We start from the raw sequence: 22,736 nt of genomic DNA, 5'->3' as shown, positions 1-22,736 counted from the left end.
GCAAAAGAGGCCAAAACTCCCCATGGAGCAGCAAAGCCCATCCTGGGAGCAGGAACAAGCCAGGAATGGCAAAATAACAGAGCAAGAGTGACCCAGCAGCGGGGCCCATCACGACATCCTGCAAGGACCCCCCACCTCAGCCTGGCCAGGGGCACAGATGTCCCTGGGTGGGGAAGGGGCCAGGGTGGGGAAGGGGACAGGATCAGCGTATCAGCACCAACCATCCTGTGTTCTCCATCCTCCAGGAACTGGCCTCGGGAGCCCTGAGGCTTCACTGCCAGCGTTTTGGGAGTCCTGCCTGAAAATGGGCTGTGCTGAGCCGGGTCAGGGGGTGCTGGACTGCCAGCTCCCAAAGGACATCTTCCTGCAGCCACTGGCATCCTGACAGCAGTTTTTGGGTTTAAACCCTTAAGCTGTAAAACTGTGCTGGGAACCAGAAAGACCTGATGCCTCCAGAGGGTTTTTCCCCTCATCTCCTTGATGCCCCAACTGGAGGTTTTCCTGTGGGGGTTGCCAGCCAGGGGGAGGGGAAAGCTGCTGCTAAAGACACCCAAAAAGGCAACAGAAACTACACTGCACCCTGGTCGAAGTGGGTAAAAAACTCACTTCCTCAGTACTGCAAAGCATCTGAGCATCAGCAAGGACAAGTGGCCTTACCTGGCAGCAGGCGATGTGGAGGAGACAGTCCAGGGTCAGCCCTGGTTTCCACTGGGACCCTTTTCCTTGCCTGTAGAAGCCCATCTGGGTGCCAGGATTTGGCTCCCTGGGCTCAGGCTGCCTGGGATGGGTGGTGGGAGCGTGGGTGGCTCCTGACCCTGGCCCCACGTAAATCGGAGCCAGTGATGCTGACCGGTGCCCGCATCCTCTCCCAAGCCCCCAGGGAAGGGTGCCAGCCCCGTCCCCAAACCCAGACACACCCTGGGGACACTGGTTCCCTTTCTCAGCATCTTCCCTCAGCGTTTCGTCCCAAATCAGAATAAAACGGCATTACCTGCTGGGCCCAACTCGGCTTTTCCAGGAGTATTTAACTTTGCCAGTCCCTCCCGGGAACCAAACAAGCGGCTCAACCTCACCAATCTCGCAGCTTTGGCCGCCAAAGTTGTCTCTAGTCTTCTTATTTGTCACAGAACCGCTGTGCTAAGGCTCGGGAGAATCTTTATTTAGTGTTGCAGATGTCACCAAGGCACTGCAGATTGGAAATGAGTCCAAAGGATTAAGACGAGGTTATTAATTGGAGGCCTTCCCCTTTAAGAATGATTGACAGTTACTTTCTGGACAAGTAATTGCTCTAAATGTCCCCCCAGCACGGGTCCGGGGGGGCAGCGGCGGACAAAGCCCCGAACTGCCTTCCCCACTCGGATTGTCTCCCCACAAAGGCGTCCTGCTGGAGTTTGCCGTGTAATCCCCTCATTACGGGCGAAGAGAAAGAATTAGAAACAGGGGGAGTGGAGAAGAAAGGATGGAAGGGGGAGGGGGCAGGATTTCCTTGGGCTGCAAGGCGCTGCCCCAGGGATGGGGTCCAGGGGATGGGGATGCTGCGCTGGGGGGTGTTGTCCCCCCGGATGGGGGTGGCCCCGTGATGGTGTGGATGGCCCCACAGCTCCCGGTGATGCTGCCTGTGGAGCCCTGCGTGTGTGGGGACAGGGATGGGGATGGGTGTGGGAACAGGGATGGGGACCAGGGGTGGGGTTCAGTTGTGAACACCCAGTGTTGGGGACATGGTCTGAGGACCTGCTCTGGGGTCTGGGTGGGGGCCCCAGGCATGAGGACCTGGTGTAGGGACCAGCCATAGGGACCAGGACCCCTGAACAGCCTTAGAGACCTGTTATGGACACCAGCCAGGGAGAACACTAATAGGGACCAGAGGGAGAGATCAGGCAGGGGGGACCAAGTGTGGGGAACAGCTGTGGGGAGTAGCCATGGGGCAGTGCCCATGGGACCAGGTATGGGGTTGATTCATGGATACGGGACTGAACACTGGGGCCAGGCATAGGGACACCCTGTGGGGACTGACTGTGGGGTCCAATCATGGGGACCATCCCTGGGGGCTGCCCATGGGCCCTGGCCATGGGACTGTGGGGCAAAGGCAGCGAGGCTGAGGGGAAGGATGACCATCCTTCTTCTCCCTTCTCCCACTGCTGCCCGTGGACTCTGATGGATGATGGGAACATCATGTTAGGGGTTCTGGGGTGCTCCAGGGAGGATGTGCTTGGTGCTGCCCAGAACCTCCATCCTGTGGGATAGATTTTGCACTTTTATTTCTTCATTCACTTTTACTTTCTCCCAAAAACCTCTTCCTGCCACCTGCGACTGTCGTCACCCCCAGCCACATCTCGTCTTCCTCCCACTCCCTTCCCCTCTTCACCACAGTTCCCCTTTCAGATGGCAAATGTCACTGTGGGGGTATTGAACCCCAGCATCCTGCGCCTGGTGGCTGCTGGCCCCACGTGGGTCTGTGCCCTCCTCACAGGGCTGCTGCTGGCAGGGCCCTGCAGCTCTCTCCTTGTGCTGATTTGGGCCCCGAGGCCATCTCAGTGTCCCTCGTTTGGGCTGTGCAGCTTTGTCTGCCCCACCTGACACTGCTCTAGGGACAGCGGGATGCTGTCTTGGGGATGCCAACCCCCAGGAACAGCAAGCTACCACCTTCCTGGGGACAGAAGGTCACCACCCCAGGGACAGGCTGACACCACTCTGGATACAGCAAGGCCCCATACAAGGAGTGGCATGCCATGTCCAGGGGGGGCCACAGGGATGGGGTGATACCCCCACACCGTACAGAGCTGCCAGGGGGTGCAGGGGAGCGCAGGGAGGTGCTGCCTGTGGGGGGTTTGGGGACATCCCCAGGCACAGGGATGACATGCGGGACAGGGGTTGCAAATGGGCACCTGGACCCCACCTGGTCAGGTGCCCGCACTGGCCACTGTGACGAATTCAGGAGCAGTGTCTCTCATTCTGGTGGCCCTCAGCAGCTTCTCGCAGGCTGGTCCACTCTGCCAGGGGTGCAGGGAGGTCCCCATGGTGCTGGTTTGGAGGCAGGGGGTCCCCAGGGTGCAGGTTTGGGGGCAGGGGTCCCCAGGGTGCAGGTTTGGGGGCAGGGGGTCCCCAGGGTGCAGGTTTGGAGGCAGGGAGGTCCCCAGGGTGCAGGTTTGGGGGCAGGGGTCCCCAGGGTGCAGGTTTGGGGGCAGGGGGTACCCAGCTGCCCGGCCCCGGCGCTGCTGGCCCGCAGTGAGTGCCGTGCCGGCCCCGCGGCCGCCGTAAGGTGTTGGCTTGCCCGGGGGGAGGCAGCAGGCTGATTTGCCAAATGATTATAATTGCCTTTTAGGAACAGATAGCAAATTGATTTGCTTCCTCGTCCAAGGCCCGTAATCGCTTCATCACTTTAAAATATTAATGCTATACTTCTTTGCTAGTTTCCCAATTACCCTAATTGAAGGCAAATTGGTTAAGAAGGTGCAATGCAGAGTATCAGGGGGTTTAGTTCACTCAAATGACAGTTTTAAACCTCCCTAATCCTATTAGCGCGCAAAGCTGCTAACGCTTAGAGACGCTGCGTCAGCTTACCGGGGCGGTGGGGCCGGAGGCGGGGGGCGGGCCGGGGGGCGGCCGGGGGGCACCGGCCTCACGTGACCAGCTCGGCCAGGGATTTATCACTTTTTTAGTTCATTAAGAGGCCTTGGGCAGGCGGGGAGGCAGCAGGGGTGACCCAAAAGGGTGCTGAGCGGGAGGCAGGTGGCAGCGTGGGGAGGGCGGGGGGGGGGGGGCAGGACGATTAGCCAAGGAGACCTGGCGGAGGGTCCTGACCCGAATCCCAGCTGGCGCTGAGAGTCCCCACACAGCCCCACTGGGTGCACTGGGAGAGGGCTGCCTGTCAGGGCAGGATGGGGCCCTCATGTGGAGTGGAGATGGGGAACTGTGGCGACAGAGTGCATTGGGGACCTCAGTGCCACCATGCCAGCAGCTGGCACTTGGTGTCCAGCCCAGCACTGCAAAGTGCAGGGACGTGGGGTGGCAACAGTGGTGTGCTGGGTGCCACAGCTGCTGCCACCCCATCAGGGACCTGGCAGGGGACTGGTGGGGCACAGATGGCCCCATCCCACATAAGACTGGTGGGTTTTGTGCCCGAAGGGAGATTTTGAAAGATCTAAAGAGAGACTGAAGAGGAAGGATGTGAGCAACAGCAGGGATGGCAGGGATTGTGGGGACAGTGGGGACAGCAGGGCCACCAAACGCGAAGAGGCTCTGACAAGCCCGTCTCACACTCCCTGGGATGCTCCAGCAGTCACCAGCCTCTGGACTGGTATGTCCAGGGTTGGCTGCTCCAGGGGTCCTGGACACCTCCTGCATCTCCTGGGGAGGCCTCCTTGGTCGGCTGCCACCCAGGATGGCCAAGCCGGGAGGGTCTCATGGCAGAGCTGAGCTCCGCGGCACAGCTCCCACCCCACAGCTCTCGGTCTCCTCCTCCCAGCCCGGCCATGAGGGCCGTGGGCAGCCCGGGCCGGGCCGTGCCCGCAGCCTTTCCGGAGCAGATGGCTACGGCGTGGGGAGGATGGAGGCGGCCGGCGCGTCCTTCCTTTCATGCACACGCAGCGGGGCTCCCGCGGCTCCGGCGAGAGGTGCCGCTGGGGCAGTGCTGCCCGTACATTTTACACGGGTTCACATAGCTTAGTCCTCGAGGACAGGCGACTCAGGAAGATTAGACCTCGCTAAAATAGGCAGGTATTAGTGATCTCAGCAGCCCCCGGCCTTCCGGCGCAGCGGCATTTAAGCCAGGGCCGCTGCCGATTGCCCAGGAGTGAGTCCCTGGAGGGGCAAGAGGCAGAGGGGCACCCTGGCCCAGCCAAAGGGAACCCCTCGCTGCTTGCACGGGCAGGGGATGTTCGAGTGGGGAGAGACACGCTGCCACATCCCCCGCCAGGGCTGTCTCCCAGGGGTGCCCCAGGGAACATTGGGTGCCACTGACTCGCATGCCTGGAAGCTGCTGCAGGAGGTGGAGATCCAGCAGCCAAGTGTCCTGAGCTGCCTGGTGGCTCAGGGCACATGGGACAGCCCTGCTGCAGTGCTGCCATCATATCATCCGCCACCCAGGACAGGGTCTGTGCAGGCACAGAACGCACCAGGAAGGCCAGACTAGTGCTAGAAAGTGCTGCATTTATTAAGCCAAATGGTGCACAAGGCGCCGGGGCTGATGCTGGGGGTGACAAAGCATCAGGGACTTGCCTCATCACAGGGTGCACACCAGGGGCACACGGGAGGGGCATGGCCAGCACGGCTTGAGGAAACCCAGGCATCCTGCACACCACCCACCACACCCTGGGAAAAGTACTGGTAATGTTTTTGGGCAGGAAAACCCACGCCCAGCATGTGTATTGGGACCCCCACGCGCAGGTAACGGCACCCACAGCCTCTGCACTCCGTGGGTCCCGGGGGGCACAAGCGGGACCGGAGTCACCCACCACAGGGTGGGCAGCGATGCTACATCAGAGAGCACTTCTCCTTCACCTGGTCCACGCCACCCAGTGTGCGGTCTCGCAGCGCCGGCAGCTCCACCTCCCGTAGCTTTGTCAGGAATGCGAAGGCCCCGGTGCCGCCTTCCTCCTCCTCCTCCTCCTCGCCGCGCACCATGGCAGCCAATTCCTGCGGCAGCTCCACCGCCCCGCCCGCCACGTGCACCTGCGCCTCGTCCCGCTCGTCCTGCACGAGGTGGGAGGGGGCGTCGGGCGGGGCTGACCCGGTGCCGAGCGGGGCACGGGGGACAGCCAGTACCAGGGTGCTGGGGGCGCTGGAGGATGCCAGGACTGCCCGGTGCCAGACTCGGACGCTGGACGGACAGCGGGCGGCGGATGGTCAGACGGAGACAGCGGCCGTCTGCTGCCCTCTTCAGGAATCCCTCCCGTCCGGGGGAGCCCGGCAGCCGCGGGGCCGGGAATGTCTCGGGGGATGGAGGCTCGGAGGAGCCCCCAGGTCCCGCTGCGGACGGGCAGGTTCTTACCTGGGTCAGGTGGTACTTGCCCCGCAGGTGCATCCGCACAGTGGCTCTCTCTGCTTTCCTCTGCGCAAACGCCTTGTCCCGCTCGATCCTGCAGCCGGTGCCACACTGTCACTCCCACTTGTCCGAGCCCTGGCCAGGACCCCTGGTATCGCCCTCCAGCACAAGTGCCACACGGTCACCCTCACCTCACCGCGCCCTGCCAGAACCTCCCAGTATTGCTGTGGTCTTCTGGGAGCAGCAGGTGCCACGGTATCAGCCCACCTCACTGAGCCCCCACTGCCAGAACCACCTTGATACCACCCCAATCCTCCTGCAGTAGCAGGTCCAGGGCAGGAAAAGTCCTGAGGTCCACAGGAGGGTTGCAATGGGAACCTGGAGGCAGGGGCCACATCCTGTCCATCCAGCACCCAGCAGAGAAAGTGCCCATTGCAGGGACTTGCTCCTCCCGTGGCCTCTCAGCTCCCTGGTGCCAAGCCACGCACAGCACCAGGTCCCAGGGAGGTGGGACTTCAATTCAATCCCATTCTTCCACCCCCATCCCTTGGCTCCAAGGGTGCTGGGCTGGCACCAGACACCCACCCTGGGGCACTGACACCTGGAGGTTTCCCTTGTCACCTGTGGTGCACCAAGCCTTGTACCAGCACCCACAGGGACCTCTGTGCTGTGGGGAAGAATTACCAAAGGGCACCTGTTCTTCCCTGTCCCTGTCCTGTGCCACCCTGGGGACAACCCATGGCATGTGGGATCCTGGTCCTGGCGCATGGGGAACCCCAGGGAGCCCCCAGCCCTGGTAAAGCCTTACTTCTCCTCCAGCAGCTGCCGCTGGTACTCCTCAAACTCCTCGTGGGCCATGCCATTGGGCAGGGCAGCTGCTTTGTCATCCTTGGGGGGCCCCTTGGACGGCTCCTCCTTGCCCCTCTGGAAGCTCTTCAGGGCAGTCATGAAGAAGGAGGCCATGGTGGGTGGCAGTGGCAGCTTGTGCCCCACGGTGCCCACCGTGTCCCTGCACCTGCAAGGTCAGTGGGACCGGCCCAGGGGCACTGCGGATCAGGGGCGGATTAAGGCATTAGGAGGGGAAGCCACAACCATCGGGCTGGGAAGACCTTCCTGTGCTGACCACTGCACCCAAGGGTGCTGGGGGGGGTCAGCAGCAGTGTGAGGGGACAGCAGGTGCTGCCTCATCAGGGCAATGGGGAAGTGGAAGGAGCCACTGAGTCCCAGCACACCCTGGGTCGGGCTGAAAGACCCCTCCATTACACAGGTCCCAGTGGGGGACAGTACCCATTGGGCCAAGTCATGGGGAGAATCACGGGCTGTGGGCACCCACAGCCACCCACACAGTGGGACTGGAGGTGCAAGAAATCAGCACAGAGGAGACACAAGACGATTAGCCAAAAATCACCGCTGGAGGGTCAAAGGACTGGCAGCAGACAAGGCAGTGACGGGCACACACCCACCCGCAGGCAGCCCCGTGCCCCCGCTAATCCCCACTCACCAAGACTCGAGATTGCTTGGGAGCATGCGGGGCTGGGGGCTGCCCACTGCCAGGGATGTGCCCTGTGCCTGTAATCTACACACAAGCAATTCCCACACAGCCTATGATTAAAATCATAATCCCCCACCGCGTAGATCCCTGGGGGCAGAGGGACTGGACTGTGTGGGGGGCCCTGAGGGCCAGAGCTGCTGCCCCACTAAAGCCTTTGGCTGGTCTTTGCTAGGCCCCAAGGAAACCATAGGCCTAATTTCACCCCAGAGGCTTAAAGATGCTGTTGAACTAATTTCTTTGGTTTAATCAAAAACCCCAAATCCATGCGGTTTAACTGGGTGTGTCGGAATCTCCATGCTGGGCCAGGAGGCTGGGGCAGGGTTGCGTCAGTGTTGAGGTTTCATCCCCCAGCAAAAGATGTCCAGTCTTGTCTCCCAGCACTGGGATTCGCAGTTCAAAGCGCCACTGGGCTCCTGGGGCTGAGCACAGGGGGTGTGGGACTTGGGCCCTTTGGCGATTACACTCCCCACCCCAACTGGTCAGGGGACTTTGATCCCATGAAACCTTCTCTGAGCTGTCAGAAGAAGGACCGTGCTGGGGTGGGGGAGGCTGTTGCCTCAGTGTTGGGTGCCCCAGGGGAAGTGAGACCCCTCTGGGTGCTGCCCCATGTCCACAGGGCAAGAGTGGCACCAAAGGCCACTCCAATTCTGGCCCCCTTTGCCATGTGACTCCCAGCCCCAGACGGTCTCGGCCGCTTCATGCCCTGGGTCTCGGTAAGGGCACAGGGATTAAACGTCCCTCAGGTGCTTCAGCTCCTTTTGCAGCTTCTCTGTGAGTTTCTTGAAGGACGGACGCTTGCCTGGCTCCAGCTCCCAGCAGCTCTTCATCAGGGCATAGACAGAGGGTGGGCAGCCCTCAGGGGCGTCCATGCGGTACCCCTGCTCCAGCAGCTCTGTCACCTCCTTCAGGGTCTGGCAGGATGGAGAAGCCAGCTGGGACCCCCTTCCCAGCCCTGACCAGGGGACAGGGGGATGTCCCCATTCCATTGGTGCCAGCAGTGGTGTCCCCTGGCACAGCACTCACCATCTTGGGGTAAGGTGCCCGTCCGAAGGAGAAGGTTTCCCACAGGAGGATCCCGTAGCTCCACACGTCCGACTTGGAGGAGAATTTCTGTGGTGGCAGCAAGTGGGGAGGCTGAAGCCAGCTGGGGGCTGTGCTGGGTCCCTGTTGTTTCCCAAGGGCAGGACAGGGGACAGTGCCTGCTCTCTGCCCCACCAACTCCCCGGGGTGTGAACTCCCCCCATTCCCATCATCCTGACAGATCCCGCTGGAGCTGCCCTTGTTCCTGCTGCACCCCAGGGCAAGGGCTGGTCAGGACAGAGCCAGAACTTGGGGAGATGCAGGGCTGATTGTTTCAGAAGCTATTGCAGGGCAGGGACAGGTCAGTGGGCAGGGGAAGGAGCAGGGGAGACCTCAGGGGATAAGATGCCTTGGAAGGACCCTGTGGACACCCTTCCTTCCCTCTGTTGCTCACGTTGTGTTTCAGGGCCTCTGGCGCCGTCCACTTCACAGGGAGCAACGTGGTGTCTGCACCCTTGGGGTTGACCTGGGCCAAGCCAAAATCACTCACTTTGGCCACGTTCTCCTCAGAGATGAGGATGTTTCGGGCAGCCAGATCCCGGTGCACCAGCTTCTTGGACTCCAGGTAGTCCATGCCCTGAGCCACATCCCTGCCACAGCCCATTGAGACAAAGCCTTGTCACCATGTGTCCCCAGGGTTGCTTCTGGGGATGCAAAGCAGTCCCCAGACTGGAGGGAGGGACATGGACTTACAGGGCAAACAGGAGGAGCTGCTGGGTTGGGACAAGCGCCCGGCCCCGCGTGCGCAGGAAGTTCACCAGGTTGCCCTGACAGAGGAGAATAAACAAATAAGGACCAACAGGGTGGGGCTGCTGGGACACTTTGCCTCCTGTGAGGGCTACAGTGCCTGACATCCCTATGGCTCAGACCCTAAACAGAGGTTTTGTCTCCAGATCTGAGCAGTGATGGGTCCTGATGGCTGAGGAGCCACTGGGAGCTCTCACCTTGCTCATGAACTCCATGACAATGTAGAGGCCGTTGTGCAGGATCACACCCAGCAAACACACCAAGTTTTTGTGCTGGACCTTCCTGTAATGGAGGGGATCTGAGTCAAGGGGGTGTCTGCTCATCCCTGGGCGCCAGGGCAGGGTTTGGTCATACCCCCATGGGGCACTCACGTCATGGCAGCTGTTTCAGCAAGGAAGGCCTGGGCAGTCACGTCGCACTTGATGTTCTTCACAGCCACCTTCTGTCCCATGTACTCGCCCTGCAGAACATCTGAGAGGGGTTGTCAGGCTGAGCCCCACAGCTGGCCTTCTGCATCCCAGGCTGAGTGCCCCATGCCATGAGATGGGAAGGGGGATCAGGGGGTGCCATGTGGGGAAATTTACAGCCAGGGAACCTCCAACCCCACCCTCTCACCTACCTCCAAACTCGCCTTTGCCAATTCGGTCTCCCAGTGTGAGGTTCTTCAGGTTCAATAACCACCCAGCTGGGCATGGGCACAAGGGTAGGTTAGCAGGGACTACTAGTGGGGCCATGTTGCCTTGTCCCCAAAACCCAGACCAAGACCCTCTCCCGCCATCCCCTACCTTTGGCCAACTCCTTCTCAGCTGACTTCATCCCAGTTTTTGGTTTGGGCTTCACGAGCTTAGTGCAGATGGCTCCCTGCTCCTTCATGTAGTGCTGGCAAGGGATGAACAGATGGAGGTGATGCCAGCTCTTACCCTCATGCTCAGGGTGTGAATCCAGGGAACAGCTTTGAGGTGCTGCATGGGACCCCACCATCACCACCCTTGAGGGCTCCGAGCCTCTTTGGTTCGGGCACCATGAAACACCCCATTTCCCCCAGCCCTGTGGTTTGCAGCCTGTGCCTCAGCCCTGCTCCCCTCTGCACACAGTCAGAGGAACACCAGCATGGACCACAGGGGACACAGGATACTGCTGGTGGGGTTGAGGCCCCATTGGTTTCTTCAGCAGCTGAGGGGAGTTTGCAGAGCTGAAGGGAGCAGAAGCAGTGGTATAGGACAGGCCAGGCCAGGCCAGGCCAGGATGGGATGGGATGGACAGCCTTTGTGGTTTCAGAGTGTGGCTAGGGCAGCTGAGAGAGCAAAGGACCACTCAAAAGCAGAAGTTGTGTCTAAATGACAAAACATGAGAGTTCAACCCTCTGCAGAGGAGAAGGGTCAAGGACCTTAAGCAAGAACTTGAGGAGGGCCAAGAGCTCAAGCAAGAGCCTGAGAGCCCTGCAGGGTCAGCAGGTGAGAGGGAGCTTGGAAGGGAGAGAGAGACATGGTAAAATGCCTCAAAGTCCTGGGGAGGCAAAGGCCACCAGGACCTTCCTGCTGTGTGAAGCACTGCATAAGCAGGGATGGGGGGAATGTGCCATCTTGGCACAGGACTGGGGCTGCAGCCAGCATGGCTGGTTTGTAGAGGCACCGCCTGGGGCATCCTGGATCTGCTCATTGCACCCCAAACTGAGTGGGAACCACAAACCTTTCACAGGGATGGCCAGTAACAAAGGCCAGTGGAAACCACACAGAGCAGGACAGGGATCTGACGCTATTCTGTGTGACCCCCCATGAGGTTCTTGCCCCCATCTGGGACCAGAAGCACTCACTGCCCAGGATGGGGAGTCTCACCTCGATCATGTCAATGAGGTTGGAGAAATACTCCTGGCTGTCGATGCTGAGCGTGTTCTCCTCGTGCACCACGCGGTAGTGGATCACCTCCCTGCCGAAGCTCACGCACAGCACGTAGTCCCCAGGGTGCCGGATAGACTCACGCACCAGGAACAGCCCGTCCTCGGGGGGCTGCAGCTCCTGCACTGCCTCCACCCCTGAGATCTTCCCGTGGAACCAGCTGAGGAAAGGGGCATTGGGGAGGGGGACTGTGGCAATGGGCATCACCCAGTGTCAGCAGTAAGATGGGGACAGCAGAGCCCCTGTCAAAGCTTCACAGATCCCACTGCATAAAACCCCTCTCCGTGAGGTCCATCCAAGATGGGTGGGGCACAACTAGGGGTCCTTAAAGCCAAGTACTGGCCCCAGCAAATCCTTCCATCACCAGGGCATGACTACAGGCTGCTCTGCCCCCAGCTGCCCACCCAAACCCTGGATGAGGGAAAACATGGTGGACTCATCTGCTGTCACAGCTCCTGGGGCTCAGCTGGGTCCCCCAGGCCCCCTCCATTTGTACTCACGGCATGAGGCTGAGCTTGGGGTCGACACGGATGGCACCGCGCTCCCGCAGCGCGCTGGCCACCAGCAGCCCCTCCTGCCCTGTCTCGTTGTGTCTGGCACGGTACCAGCCTTTGCCCTGGGGAGAGAGGATCTCAGAGGAAGGGAAGGAAAGGAGGGGAAGGAAGCCAGGGGACTGGCTCTGGCAGCTCAGCTGAAGACACTGTGGTCCCATTCCTGCCATGCCCTCCCAGGGCAGCATGTCCCTGAGCACCCTTTGGTCTCACCTCCACGGCCTCGATGATGGTGACCACATCACCCTTGTGGAATGCCAGCTCCCGGGGCTTGGGCTTGCTGTGGTCGTGCTTGGTGACACACTGTGTCCCAGGGGGCCAGTGCTTCTGCAAGGGGAGGGCAGAGTCAGCAGGGACAGTGGGAGCTGAACCCCTCTGCCTCCCACAGTCACCAGTGCCAGCCCCAAGGACCATCTGAAACCCAGGCTGAGGACCAAGGGCACTGGACATGGGCCCTTCTGCAGCCCACCAGGGCCCTGGGGGCACACATCACCCTGATGTCAGCAGATGGGGACAGCAGTTTGGTGTCCCCACTCACCCCAGACATCGCCAACCGTCCACGCATCAGGGTCTCCCTGTCCTCTCCTGCTGCCACCTGCAGAAGAAACCAGAGGGGCTGTGGAGGGACAGGGATGAGCTGGCCCATCCCAGGCCATCACCGCTGTCCCATAGACTCCTCTGGCCAGTACAGCCCCTGTCTGCCACACAGCCTTGCACCACGGGATGGAGGAAAGGCTTAGAACAGGCTGCAAACCCTGCCCATGCCAGCTGTGTCTCAGAGACACTCCTGTGCCACACACAGAAGGGAGCAGGACCCAGCTCTCCTGCTCTCTGCCCCTGGCATGAGAGGAGACGAGCACTGCAGCTGTGGGGGGAGCACTGCCAACCTCGAAGTCCTCAGGGCCATGACAGGTGCCAGCTGTGACCCTGCTGGTGTGGGACGCAGCAAGATTATGTGGGCACTGCCTGCCACAGTGACAGGCCATGTTGAGGTGGGACTGCCACACCCACTGACTGTGGGATGATGGCACAAGGTCCCTGTGTTCCCCTTGGCACCAGCTGGTCATGCTGGTGAGCATATGACACTTTGCAATTAAAAATTGTGGGTCTTCTCCTGAAGTCCTTCACTGCCAGTGTCACCAGCTTGGGAGGATCACAGTCATGGAATGGTTTGGGTTGGAAAGGATCTGAAAGCTCATCTTGTTTCCAAACCAACTGCCATGGACAGGGACACCTCCCACCAGCTCAGGTTGCTCCAGGCCTTGTCCAGCCTGGCCTTGGACACTTTCAGGGATGGGGCAGCCACAGCTGCTCTGGGCAACCTGTGCCAGGGCCTGCCCACCCTCACAGCCAAGAATTACTTCCCAATATCCCATCTAGCCCTGCCCTCTGGCAGTTGGAAGCCAGTCCCTCAGGCCCTTGTTCAGAGTCCCTCTCCAGCTCTCCTGGAGCCCCTTTAGGCACTGGACGGGGCTCTCAGGTCTCCCCAGAGCCTTCTCTTCTCCAGGTAAACACCCCCAGCTCTCCCAGCCTGGCTTCAGAGCAGAGGGGTTCCAGCCCTTGGAGCATCTCCATGGCCTCCTCTGGACTCTCTCCAGCAGCTCAATGTGCTTCTGCTGTTGTTCCTCAGAGCTGGAGGCAGCTCTGCAGGTGAGGTCTCACTTGATTGGTGCAGAGGGATAGAATCCCCCCATCACCTGCTGCCCCTGCTGTGGGATGAGCTCCTTGGAGCAGAAATGACTTTTCTCTATTCCTCTTTTAGAGGGTGAGTCACAGTCACCCCTCTGCATCACCAGTGGTAAACTCATCTCTGTCATGGTGCAGGTCTGAGAACTGCCTGCCTGACTATGCCAGTCCCTACCCACAATACAAAACAGGGACAATTGCAGCTACTACAAGGTTAATATTAGAAGGCAGCAGTTTTGTCTACACCAGAAGCCGCTGTCAGCCAGCACTGCCATCCCCTCAACCTGCAGGCCATCCATGGCACATCTATTGCCTTGGTGAAGTCAGGGATGTGAAGGCAGCTGCTCCATGCCTTGCTCCCCAGCAGGCACAGCTAAAGGCTCAGCTCACTTCCAGGATGGTGAGGAACTCATGGGCACAGAGGGTCGGAACATGGCCCTCTCCACATCCCTCTCCAGGCTACACCCTGCTCCAAGGAGGGCCCTGCTGGCTGAGCCAGGAGCACTGACAGCAGCTCTGACAGCTGGTCCTTCGTTTCCTGCTGCTCCAGACAGACGTTTCTGGTGAAAAGCAGCAACTGTTTGCCTCTGTGTGCAGACAGTGGGTGGTGCTGGGAAGGTACAGATCCTCCACTCCAAGTAGCAAAGAGCCTGGTTTCTCCTCTGTGAAGCTGGCACAGGGGCCTGGGGTGCTGGACACACAGCCCACAAGGACACCCGAGGCTGGCAGAGCCTGGACACCGGCCAGGGCCTCACCCAGACACCAGCAGGGACAGCAGTAAATCACCTCCCTCCTGGTAACACAAGCCTTTTCCTAAAGCAGCTGTTTGTTCCTGGAGGTGTTTGATTGACGAGGTTCCCATCACTGAGAATAAGCAGTCCCACAAGCAGAGTGTTTGAGCAGAAAGCCTGGAAGGAGATATTTGTCCCATTCTTTGTTTTGAAGGATAAGAAGCATAGGAACGTGGTGGGGTCTGGTGGAGCCACCTTGACTCTGAACTGGAGAGCTCAGGCTTGTTTTCAGTGCACAGAGTTACCCTGGCTGAGGAGCTGCCAGACCCGACAGCACCGTGAGGAGGGGACACCACGCTGGGGGCTGCACCTCTGCCCTGCCCTGCAGTGGGGGGCAGACCCTCTGTGAACCCCCCTCTGAAACAGCCACCACGGCACTGTTGCACAAACACCTGTCTGCCCTGACTGTCACTCGGACAGAGGACAAGTACAGCTCCTTTGCTGGAAAACAGGTGACACCTGAGCATTTCCCCCACTGCCCTCCACAGCCTCAACACGGAACCACGCCTGTCTCTCCCCGTTGACAGTGTGGACACGAGGACATGTCACCTCCTCTCAACACCTCTCAGACCCCCTTCTTACCTCTCAGCAGTGGCCATGTGGGGTCGCAGGGCAGCAGTGTCTGTGGTAGCTGCCAACCAAGCCTGAGTTGGATTCCTGAACTCCCGGAGAGTAGATCCTCTTTCCCACAGAGAGCCAAGCTCTGTGTTCAAGGGCAGCTCCCAGACAGAGCCACTGCCCAGTTTCCTGGTTCCTCTGCAGTCGAGGCTGTGGTGAAGGTCCCGGCGGCCCCAGCGCCGCCCGCGGCCTCAAACCTCCATCACACATGACTCATTATTTGACGGCACTTAGAGGAACTTTCTACCCTTTGAGGGCACAGGCACACACCCTGGCTAGAAGGGAACTGGAGCTCACCAGATCCTGTCCCCTGCGGCACCGTGTGGCACTCACAGAACTCGTGGTCCCCTCTGCAAACAGGGACAGTTGCTGTCACCACTGGTGGCTTGGCCAGAGCAGCAACAGCTGAGTGAGTGCCTGTGGTGGCAGCAGCAACCCAGGAAGGCTGAGATCTAATCCTGTCTCAGCACTGACTTGTGTGAGCCCCAGGGGAGGCTGATCCAAGAGCACAGCCACCCCTTGCCGTTCCACAAGGGGTGATACCCCTGAGGCATCGTGGGCTGGGCTGGGCAGTGGCAGAGAGCCCTTTAGCTGAGCTCCCTGCCAGGGGCAGCAGCAGCTTATCTGTGTCCTGCAGCATCCGCAGGGAGGGAGCAGCTGCCTCCACAGCTCATCATTGAGCCAGGAAAGCAGACACCAGTTCTGCACTAACGTTCAGCATTTCCAATATTCTGAGCAAAATGGTGAAAAAGAAGAAAATGCAGTCTCAGGCAAACACCAGACTTCATTCGTGCATCTTTGGGGCTTTTTGGGGTGTACTTTTTGTTTTATTACAATAAAATGCTGTTTAAGCCTTCAGAAAACACTGGCAATTTAAGGCCAAAGGCAGTGTAGAAGAAAACTTTTGGGTAGATATTTTTCCATCCACAACTTTCCAAAGCTGCTGAAGCCAGTCTGTCAATAGGATTTTTGGGACAGGTTTCCCTGGGAGGACTTGCAATACCCCCTGTATTTCTAGGGATGGATCTTTAGATACTTGGTCTGTTTAGGCTGGAGAATAAACACACAGGTTCACCCTTATAGCCCAGTGTTGCACTCCCTGGCTCTGCACAGGAATCCCTGAGGCAAACAAATGTTTTTTGCTTTTTGGTTTTATCACACCTGGTCATTGCTCCAGACATGACCATGGGCCAGAAAAGGTGATGATACACAGAGGGAATAGCCTGCTCAGATGTAACAAATGGGCTTTCCCTGTCGTGCTGCATGGCAAGCAGAGATTCCCACTGGCTTCTGCCAGAGCAGGCATTCTGGGATTCTGGGATTCTGTAAAACAAGGCATCTGTGTAAACACTTTTGGAGGTGCTGAAATGCATATTTTCAAATGCATGTTTTAGGATGGCTCATGACCTTTATCCAAGAATATTTAAACAGAACCAGGTTAACAACCCCCAGAAATGTACTCAAAGAAGAAACAGCTTAATTTGACAATAAACAATGCAGAAAAAATGTTCTTCAGTAAATTCTAAAAAAACCCACTCAAAATACTCCAAAAAGCCTGAAGGAATGTGAGAAGAGATTTGAAACTGAACTCCAAAGGAAGAATCCCAGAATCCCAGAATGGTTTGGGTTGGAAGAGACCCTAAAGATCATCTTGTTTCCAGCCCTCTGCCATGGGCTGGGACACCTTCCACTAGCCCAAGTTGCTCCAAACCCTGTTCAACCTGACCTTGGACACTTCCAGGGATGGGGCAGCCACAGCTGCTCTGGGCAACCTGTGCCAGGGCCTGCCCACCCTCACAGGAAAGAATTCCTCCCAACATCCCATCTAGCCCTAACCTCTGGCAGTGGGAAGCCATTCTCCTTTGTCCTGTGACTCCATTCCTTATCCAAAGTCTCTCTCCACCTCTCTTGGAGGCCCTTTAGACAGTGGAAGGGTCTCTCAGGTCTCCCTGGAGCCTTCTCTTCTCCAGCTGAACACTCCCAGCTCTCTGAGCCATCAACATATTCACAAAGCCAAAGCCTGTTGCAATTCCCTCCCTGACTGGCTGTGTCACAAACAGCAACCAAACCGTTCTGCTCTGGTTCTCTCCATCTCCCTCTCCTTCCAGGTACCAGTGGCAGCACCAAAGCTGTGTCACAGCCTGTCCTTCACACATTTACTTGGTCAACTTGGCTCAAACACACCCCAAAGGAAGTGGTTGCATTTGTGTGTGCACACTGAACATCATTGCTCCCAAATGGCAGCCCCCAAAGGCAGGGTCCTCCTCCAAAGGGTGGGGGCAAAACCCCAAACACACACAACAAAATGTGGCTGTTTCAGACACTTCAGGTCAGACCAGAAACTGCCCCCAGCCTGAGGGCAGAAATCTAAAACTATACAGAATATATGTAAAGAACATACATGATACTGAGGGGGGAAGTGTGTATTTCTTTTTTTCTTCAATACATGTTTTGCTGTGGGAAGAGTTTCTTCTAGAGCAAGGAGTGGGTGGAGAAGGAGACATAACAGAAGGAAAGGAACTGTTGCTACAGGCAACTTGACTCTTACACAACGGTGCAATTTCTGTAGTGATTATGGAATCACAGAATCACAGAATTGCTGAGGTTGGAAAAGACCTGCAAGATCATCAGGTCCAACTGTCAACCCAGCACCATGTTCACCACTAACCATGTCCCCAAGTGCCACATCCACACATTGTCTGAACACTTTCAGGGATGGTGACTCCACCACTGCCCTAAGCAACCTGTGCAATGCCTGACAACCCCTTCTGTGAAGAAATTTCCCCAATATCCAACCTAAATCTCCCTTGGTACAACTTGAGGCTGTTTTCTCTTGACCTGTCACTTGTTAGCTGTAAGAAGAGCCCAACCCCACCCGCTCCACTCTCCTGTCAGGGAATTGTACAATTTTGGAGAATTATAGTACAATAAAACTACCTGCAGTGCATTATTTCAAGGACAAGTTATTTTAAATGTAAGATATCAGACTAACCCAGGACCTTTATATAGGATAAGCTGGAATCATATGAACATTATTTCATACATGCAGTGTCATTATTATGCAGCATCTTCTTTTTTTATCTAATTTGGACCTCCTTCATTCTTTGCTCTTCTGTTTTCTTTTTTTTTTTTATTGTGTGCAGTATATGTAATTTTTGGAGATGCAAGTCCCCTGTTTATGTTTTGTTTGTTTGTTTTTTCTCTCATCCAGCATTTTTAAAACAAACCAGTAGAAGAGTGAGACAGAATGGTAACAATCTGACTGAAATGAAGACAGCTTTATGAAGGGAACATACAGAGATCTGCAGTTCTTCCCACACACACTATGGAAAGTGGAATTGAAAATTATTTAGAAGATCATCACCACCACTACACCATATACAGAAATTAAGCTTGTACTGCAAACCTTCACCTAAAGCTAAGCCAGCTCCTTTGAAAATGCAAAGCCAAGGATTTGGTGTTCAAGCTGAAGCCTTCTTAACCAACCTTCTGCCCTGAGCCACAGAGGTTTCAGGCAAGACTGGTTACAGCAATTTTAATTTAGTCTCATACTGGGTTCTTTTACATCATATTTAACATGAGTAACTCCAGGATTTTAATGTTTGCTTATTTGGTATTGATCAAGAAAGTCAGTGCTCTCATTGCAGAGTCAGGCAAACTGTAACTGATAATGAAAAAGAAGCAATGTATGTAAATGTAAATGATATGTAAATGACCTTTCCTACTGCGTATCAAACCAAGAACGACTGAGCAAACAGGATGGGAGAGGGCTTGAGTCATGCACTGCAAAATTTTATGTGCTACAATAAGTTCTGTGGTTTTCCAAATGGGCAATAAAAAACGGGGCAGCAGAGTCAATGGCACATAAAACCACTGAGAACAAGGAGCATTTCATTTATAGACAATGGGACTCTCAGTCGGTGGGACAACCCCACCTCTGTGCGACTGGAGAACCAAATTAAGCAGGTCCCCTCTGTCGGGAGGGTTGGGATGGATCTCAGGGAAAGGTCCTTCCCCCAGAGGGTGGTGGGCACTGACCAGGCTCCCCAGGGCAGTGGGCACAGCCCCAAGGCTGCCAGAGCTCCAGGAGTGTTTGGACAACGCTCTGGGGGACAGGGTGGGATTGTTGGGGTGTCTGTGCAGGGCCAGGGGTTGGACTGGATGGTTCCTGTGAGTCCCTTCCAGCTCGGGATTTCCTATAATCTTAAGCTTCACTCACTATGATAAATCTCAATATTTAAATCTGAACAACATCAAGGCAATTTCTGGTGTTACTAATGATAGAAATATAATAATAAATGAAATGCAAATGGCATCTCTCAGTAGTTTGAAAATATTAATTGCAGCATACTTCTGCCAAGAACATTCACCAAACTGGTATGAACTGCCCTTCTCTACCTGTGCATGGGCTGTGTCACCATTTCATTACAGATTCACAAAATCCCAGAATAGTTTGAGTTTGGGAGGGTCCTTAAAGCTCATCCAGCCCCACCCCCTGCCATGGGCAGGGACACCTTCCACCATCTCAGGTTGCTCCAAGCCCCGTCCAACCTGGCCTTGGACACTCCCAGGGATGGGGCAGCCACAGCTGCTCTGGGCAACCTGTGCCAGGGCCTGCCCACCCTCACAGGGAGGAATTCCTCCTTCTGTAATAGAGCTCCTGGCATCTCACAGTCTCCAAAGCATCCAACTTACCTTCCTAACAGGGATCTTGCAGTCCCGGTTCATCTGACAATGCAAGAGATTAGAAAGAAAATGCATCACAAAAATAAATATATTGCAATCAGATTTTAAACAGCAAACAACAGCAGGCAAAGAATTAAAGTTTAAAAACAGTTGAAATAATTCTGGAATCTTGCTTTACCTGAAGAAAGAAAATGTGACAAGCTGATGGAGCTTAGATCTTTAGGCTCTCTGGAAAGAGCCCACAGTTACAGCATCTGAGACTTCCCTTAAAAGCTTTTCTATAAATAAAGACTGTGAGTGTTCCGAAAAGCAACATGAGCTTCGTGGAAGTCAAGTGGGAGTGCCTGGGGCTGGAAATACAGCTCTGACAAACCCACAGAATCACAGAATCCCCAAATGGTTTGGATTGGAAAGGATCTGAAAGCTCATCTTGTTCCACCCCCTGCCATGAGCAGGGACACTTCCCACCAGCCCAGGTTGCTCCAAGCCCTGTCCAACCTGGCCTTGGACACTCCCAGGGATGGGGCAGCCACAGCTGCTCTGGGCAACCTGTGTCAGGACCTGACCACCCTCAAGCAAAGAATTCCTTCCCAACATCCCATCTAGCCCTGCCCTCTGCCAGTAGGAAGCCACTCCCTCTGTCCTGTCCGTCCATCCCTTGTCCCAAGTCCCTCTCCAGCTCTCTTGGAGCCCCTTTAGGCACTGGAAGGGGCCTGAAGGTCTCTCTAGATTCTTCTGTTAAAGTCTTATCTACAAAAAGTTCCATTGTCTCTGGAGTGTCATGTTAGAAATGAAAAAACAAAGAAACATAATTTAACCAAACCTTGCTGCTTCCCTGCACATTTGCCCACCCCTGGGACTCTGCCTTGGGGTTTGCAGCACTTTGAAATTAATTTCTGGATTGCCTTGTCACAGCTTGTCAAACCACCAGGAACGTATCCACTTCTGTGGAAATTTTTATCATATAATTAGTCAAGTATGAAATTGTCTTTGCTCTTGTACCATCAAAACAGACAAATACCCCCAAACAAAGCAACCCTTTGACCTGCTCTTGGTGGCAGAGTTTCCTCAGGATGAGTGTCAAGTGAGTGAAGAGCTGAGTTCAGAGCTCCTTTCTCAAAATGTTAAAGATATGAGACAACTGAGTGCATGCAGAATTTTACAGCTGCCTGGTAATCTCCTTAGGAGCAGTAATCAAACAAGAACTTCTGCCTCAAAGGCACACCAAGAGCTGAATGTATCACCTCTGTCATTTAGACTGAGTCTCAAGGGTCTCCATAGGTATTTCTGTTCTTTACTGGCATTTTCTCACCACTCACCTGCTGCAGTTTGAGGGCTGTGTGCAAGAGGAGAAGTTTATTCCCAACCTCCTTTACATTTTTTATTTTGGTGTAAGATTCTGGCACTGCTCTCTGAATACCAAACACAAACCCGTTGCAGCTGCACTCGGAGCTCGCAGTGAAGTCGGGTATTTTATCCCTTGTGATTTCCAGTGGGAGACACAAAGCACATCATTCAGGACAACCATGACTGTAACAGCAGAGATTTCTCACCAGAATATACTTTCTCCAGGTCCATATCCTTATTCCTTATTAAAATGTTGCCACCTCGTTATGTCCCCCAGCTATTTTCAAAGCTCCCACCCACATTACTGTGTGATTTTGGACAGGACATGCACTGAAGCTGCAAAGAGCTCTAGAAAGAGGCAGCTGAAAACCCCACAGAGGAATTTAACTGGAATGCAGTTTATTGACATACAGTGACAAGGTTTGTCTCCATGATGGGCATGTCTTAACTTTAAACTTCATAGGAAGCAGCAATCATCTAGCAAATAATGTCTTACAGCAGGTTTTTTTGAGTCCATAGTGCACCCAAGTATGTTCCCTTGAAGTTTATCACACCTTCCTGGTACCAGTCAATCACCTGCCTGTGTTATCATGGGCGTTTTCCAGGCATAAATAATACTCTTGTTTTTTGTTCTTCATTTTATCTGCTTTTACTTTTAGTGAGAATGGGAAGAACAAAACCTGATCTCACTGGAAATGCTTTACCCAAAGCTTTAATTCAAATTTCAAATCTTAATGTACAATTTCATAACTAAAAGCAAAGTAACCTTTTTCAGGAATTCACAAAATAATAGCCATGGAAATAATCTAAAAGCTTCATCACCTGTCATAGAACTGAAAATGGTATTTACCCACAGAAAAAAAAGCCTGACTAATCCAAACCCCAGCATGCAAACCTGCAAGTGTATATTTGAAAAAACAGGGCAAGGTAAATATGCAGAAAATAAAGCAGCATGGACTAAGTTCAGCAACTAGATTGTTGAAAAACTAATGCTGCAAAAAAGTTAAAAATCATGATGAGTATGTCCAAAATCAAAGGCCCCACAAAGCAATTTATCAGCAAGGAAAGTGTCAGCCTCTCCTACTCGGTCATGTCAAACAGGCTGTTTTCCCAGCAGCCCTCCAGGTATATTTTCAGAGACAGTTGCAGCTCTGCTTCTGGTTTTGTCACCTTCCCTCCACAAGTTCACCACTTCTTTCCTCTATTTTTAGCAGTCTGTGAATGAAGAAAACTGGCTCAGTAGTCCAATTCTTTACTATTTAGAAAGACATCCTTAACAGCATTAAAGTTACAAGTCCTTCCCACTATTTTCAGCTGTTTGACACCATGAAATCTTCCCCAATTTGTTCTATTCCTTGTCATTAGAGCAATTGTTAGAGCTGGAGGCAGTGGATTAAATTTATTACTGAGATTTGCACTTCTAATGAAACACTGAAGCAATGCCTTTGCTGACAGCTTTGCTTTGTCTGGTGCTCAGCCTGCCCTGTGTCCAACAGGCAATGCTAGAAAGGCCTGGCAAACTTGGGATCTCTGCAAGGACAGGCTGGAGAGCTGTGACAGCCTCAGGAAGGTCAACAAAGGAAACAGTGAGGTCCTGCACATGGGCTGGGGCAACCCCAATCACAAACATGGGCTGGGCAGAGAATGGATGGAGAGCAGCCCTGGGGAGAACAACTTGAGGGTGTTGGTGGATAAGAGGCTTGACCTGCCTGGCCACATGTTGGCACCAGAACCCCCTCTGTGCTGGGCTGATCCCACAGCAGGGGCGGCAGAGGAAGGGGGGATTCTGCCCCTCTTCCC

General features: G+C 55.2%; 2 protein-coding genes across 3 annotated transcripts; both read right to left on the bottom strand.

Moving 5' to 3' along the window:
- Positions 1–5,472: 5,472 nt before the first annotated feature.
- Positions 5,473–7,054, bottom strand: LOC139683240 (complexin-3-like). The gene is made up of 3 exons (XM_071578181.1): positions 6,792–7,054; positions 5,990–6,077; positions 5,473–5,691 (listed from the first exon to the last, which is right to left on the bottom strand). Exons 1-3 carry the CDS (start codon positions 6,944–6,946, stop codon positions 5,473–5,475), a joined length of 462 nt encoding a protein of 153 aa, XP_071434282.1. The 5' UTR covers positions 6,947–7,054.
- A 699-nt stretch (positions 7,055–7,753) lies between these two features.
- On the bottom strand, positions 7,754–15,098 carry MATK (megakaryocyte-associated tyrosine kinase). Of its 2 annotated transcripts, none has more exons than XM_071577955.1 (13): positions 14,868–15,098; positions 12,347–12,403; positions 12,022–12,135; positions 11,758–11,873; positions 11,198–11,417; positions 10,148–10,241; positions 9,982–10,047; positions 9,734–9,833; positions 9,560–9,644; positions 9,309–9,382; positions 9,010–9,205; positions 8,559–8,645; positions 7,754–8,446 (listed from the first exon to the last, which is right to left on the bottom strand). In XM_071577955.1, exons 2-13 carry the CDS (start codon positions 12,371–12,373, stop codon positions 8,264–8,266), a joined length of 1,362 nt encoding a protein of 453 aa, XP_071434056.1. In that variant the 5' UTR covers positions 12,374–12,403; positions 14,868–15,098; the 3' UTR covers positions 7,754–8,263. The 2 variants fall into 2 exon arrangements, with proteins under 2 accessions (XP_071434056.1, XP_071434057.1); XM_071577956.1 differs by having other exon boundaries at positions 9,106–9,205.
- Positions 15,099–22,736: the final 7,638 nt, after the last annotated feature.

The sequence above is a fragment of the Pithys albifrons genome, chromosome 27 (assembly GCF_047495875.1).
Source record: "Pithys albifrons albifrons isolate INPA30051 chromosome 27, PitAlb_v1, whole genome shotgun sequence".
Classification (NCBI taxonomy): Eukaryota; Metazoa; Chordata; class Aves; order Passeriformes; family Thamnophilidae; genus Pithys; species Pithys albifrons.
This window is presented reverse-complemented; position numbering and strand designations above follow the sequence as displayed.

Coding starts and splice junctions, on each gene's coding strand:
- LOC139683240 (XM_071578181.1), bottom strand. CDS start 6,946: ATGGCCTCCTTCTTCATGACTGCCCTGAAGAGCTTCCAGAGGGGCAAG. Junction 6,078..6,791: donor CGGCAGCTGCTGGAGGAGAA/GTAAGGCTTTAC, acceptor CACCGGCTGCAG/GATCGAGCGGGACAAGGCGT. Junction 5,692..5,989: donor GCAAGTACCACCTGACCCAG/GTAAGAACCTGC, acceptor CACCTCGTGCAG/GACGAGCGGGACGAGGCGCA.
- MATK (XM_071577955.1), bottom strand. CDS start 12,373: ATGCGTGGACGGTTGGCGATGTCTGGG. Junction 10,242..11,197: donor ACCTCATTGACATGATCGAG/GTGAGACTCCCC, acceptor ATCCCTTGCCAG/CACTACATGAAGGAGCAGGG. Junction 9,834..9,981: donor TGGCAAAGGCGAGTTTGGAG/GTAGGTGAGAGG, acceptor AACCCCTCTCAG/ATGTTCTGCAGGGCGAGTAC.